Below are 1,452 nucleotides of genomic sequence, written 5' to 3' on the forward strand. Positions count from 1 at the left end.
AATGGTGTTCGTATATTCAGATAAATTCGTTTTCTTAAATGAGTTTAAATTTACCGTCCCCTCAGCGAACATATCGAATAGTCCAAATGGTGTTCCGTTTGTCTGAAAACATAACGTATATGCACCATCTACACGATAAGACATGTGTCTGATAAATACATACATAATTTCTGGCACATGTGACCGCATTATCAGAAGGAGTTTAAGAAACAACATCATGTTATTTAAAAAATGTTCGCATAAGTATAGTTTAATATATCCCCCTATTTTTTTTGTTCAAGTCCATGGTTTGTATTAATGTGCTTTTTAGAGTAAACATTGATTTCTTTTGTTTTTTATTTCACTCTTATAAAATTTCCATTTATTTGACAGATATTGCAACTTCTTTAAATACGTGATGTGATTCAAATATGTCTCCGCGTAACGTATAAAATTCAAATTAGCATTCTAATTTAAATGTCCCTAATATTTTTTTGATTGTTATTAAATATATGGTTTGTTTATGTACCTGGTTGTAATCTGAAATATTACAATGTATTTTTTTTATTAAAAGAGCCGAAATTTGCATTTGCGAACGCAGTAAACATACCGAAAATTTACTTAATTTAAATATTGATAAATGCTAATTAATACTGGTTACAATTTTTATGTGACTAGTTTAATTATAATATATTTTAATCATATTTTTAGTTAAAATCATCTTTTCGTGAATTTACCAAAATATTTAATTCTGTCGGCTTTTTCAAATTTATATTATAGAAATAGTTGTAATCCAACTATTCGATTTTTTAACTAAAATTTCAATTAAATGTTTTATGAAACAAAGGAATTACAAAATAAAAATATTTTTTAATTATAAATCAAAATCCTGTATATCTATACATAGAGCATATCAGTTTGCAGACGTTCAAGCTCACCTGTTAGATATAATCAGTGCTATTAAATTGTCTGGTCTCAAGAATGCCATTGCTCTCACATCGTCCAAGTCTTCCACAGTGGTTTCCAATCTAACGGAGTCGGGAACTGCAAACTTTGAGAAATGTCCCAGGGCGTAGAACATTGGCTGTTTGTAAAACTCCTGCAAGGTTGCGTTGACTATAATTGGAGAATCGACATAGTTGTCGATATAGGTGGGGCCACCTTCCTCATTCAGGACCATGTTCCAGTCCACCCAACCACCTGCGCCTTGCTCCAGATTCTGAATAAAAATGAAATTGTAAAATTTTTAGAGAACATTAAGCTATTCCCAAAAGTAAAGACAATGTGGCAGAAGAGGCTGCGTATCTTCACTTACAAAAATCGAATAATAAAAATGTTTTGCTAAAATTATAGCAAAACTATTTTTATTTAATAATCACGGAAAAGAAAATAATAACCTAATCTACCACATGCATGATAACTAGACATTGGAAATGGAAAAGCAGCTGCAACGTGGTACGGGGTTGGCTGTAG

At 30.9% G+C, this 1,452-nt stretch overlaps 1 protein-coding gene across 1 annotated transcript in view; it reads right to left on the bottom strand.

Moving 5' to 3' along the window:
* Nucleotides 1–917: 917 nt before the first annotated feature.
* The window catches only part of LOC108904778 (putative glucosylceramidase 4), a gene marked incomplete at its 3' end in the record, with an annotated part of 12,766 nt that continues 12,231 nt past the window's right edge, over nt 918–1,452 (bottom strand). Inside the window, exon 3 of the mRNA XM_023454198.1 lies at nt 918–1,198. Within this exon, the coding sequence (XP_023309966.1) occupies nt 918–1,198 (281 nt within the window). The remainder of the gene's footprint in view (nt 1,199–1,452) is intronic.

This window comes from Anoplophora glabripennis, unplaced genomic scaffold (genome assembly GCF_000390285.2).
Source record: "Anoplophora glabripennis isolate ALB-LARVAE unplaced genomic scaffold, Agla_2.0 scaffold8, whole genome shotgun sequence".
NCBI lineage: Eukaryota > Metazoa > Arthropoda > Insecta > Coleoptera > Cerambycidae > Anoplophora > Anoplophora glabripennis.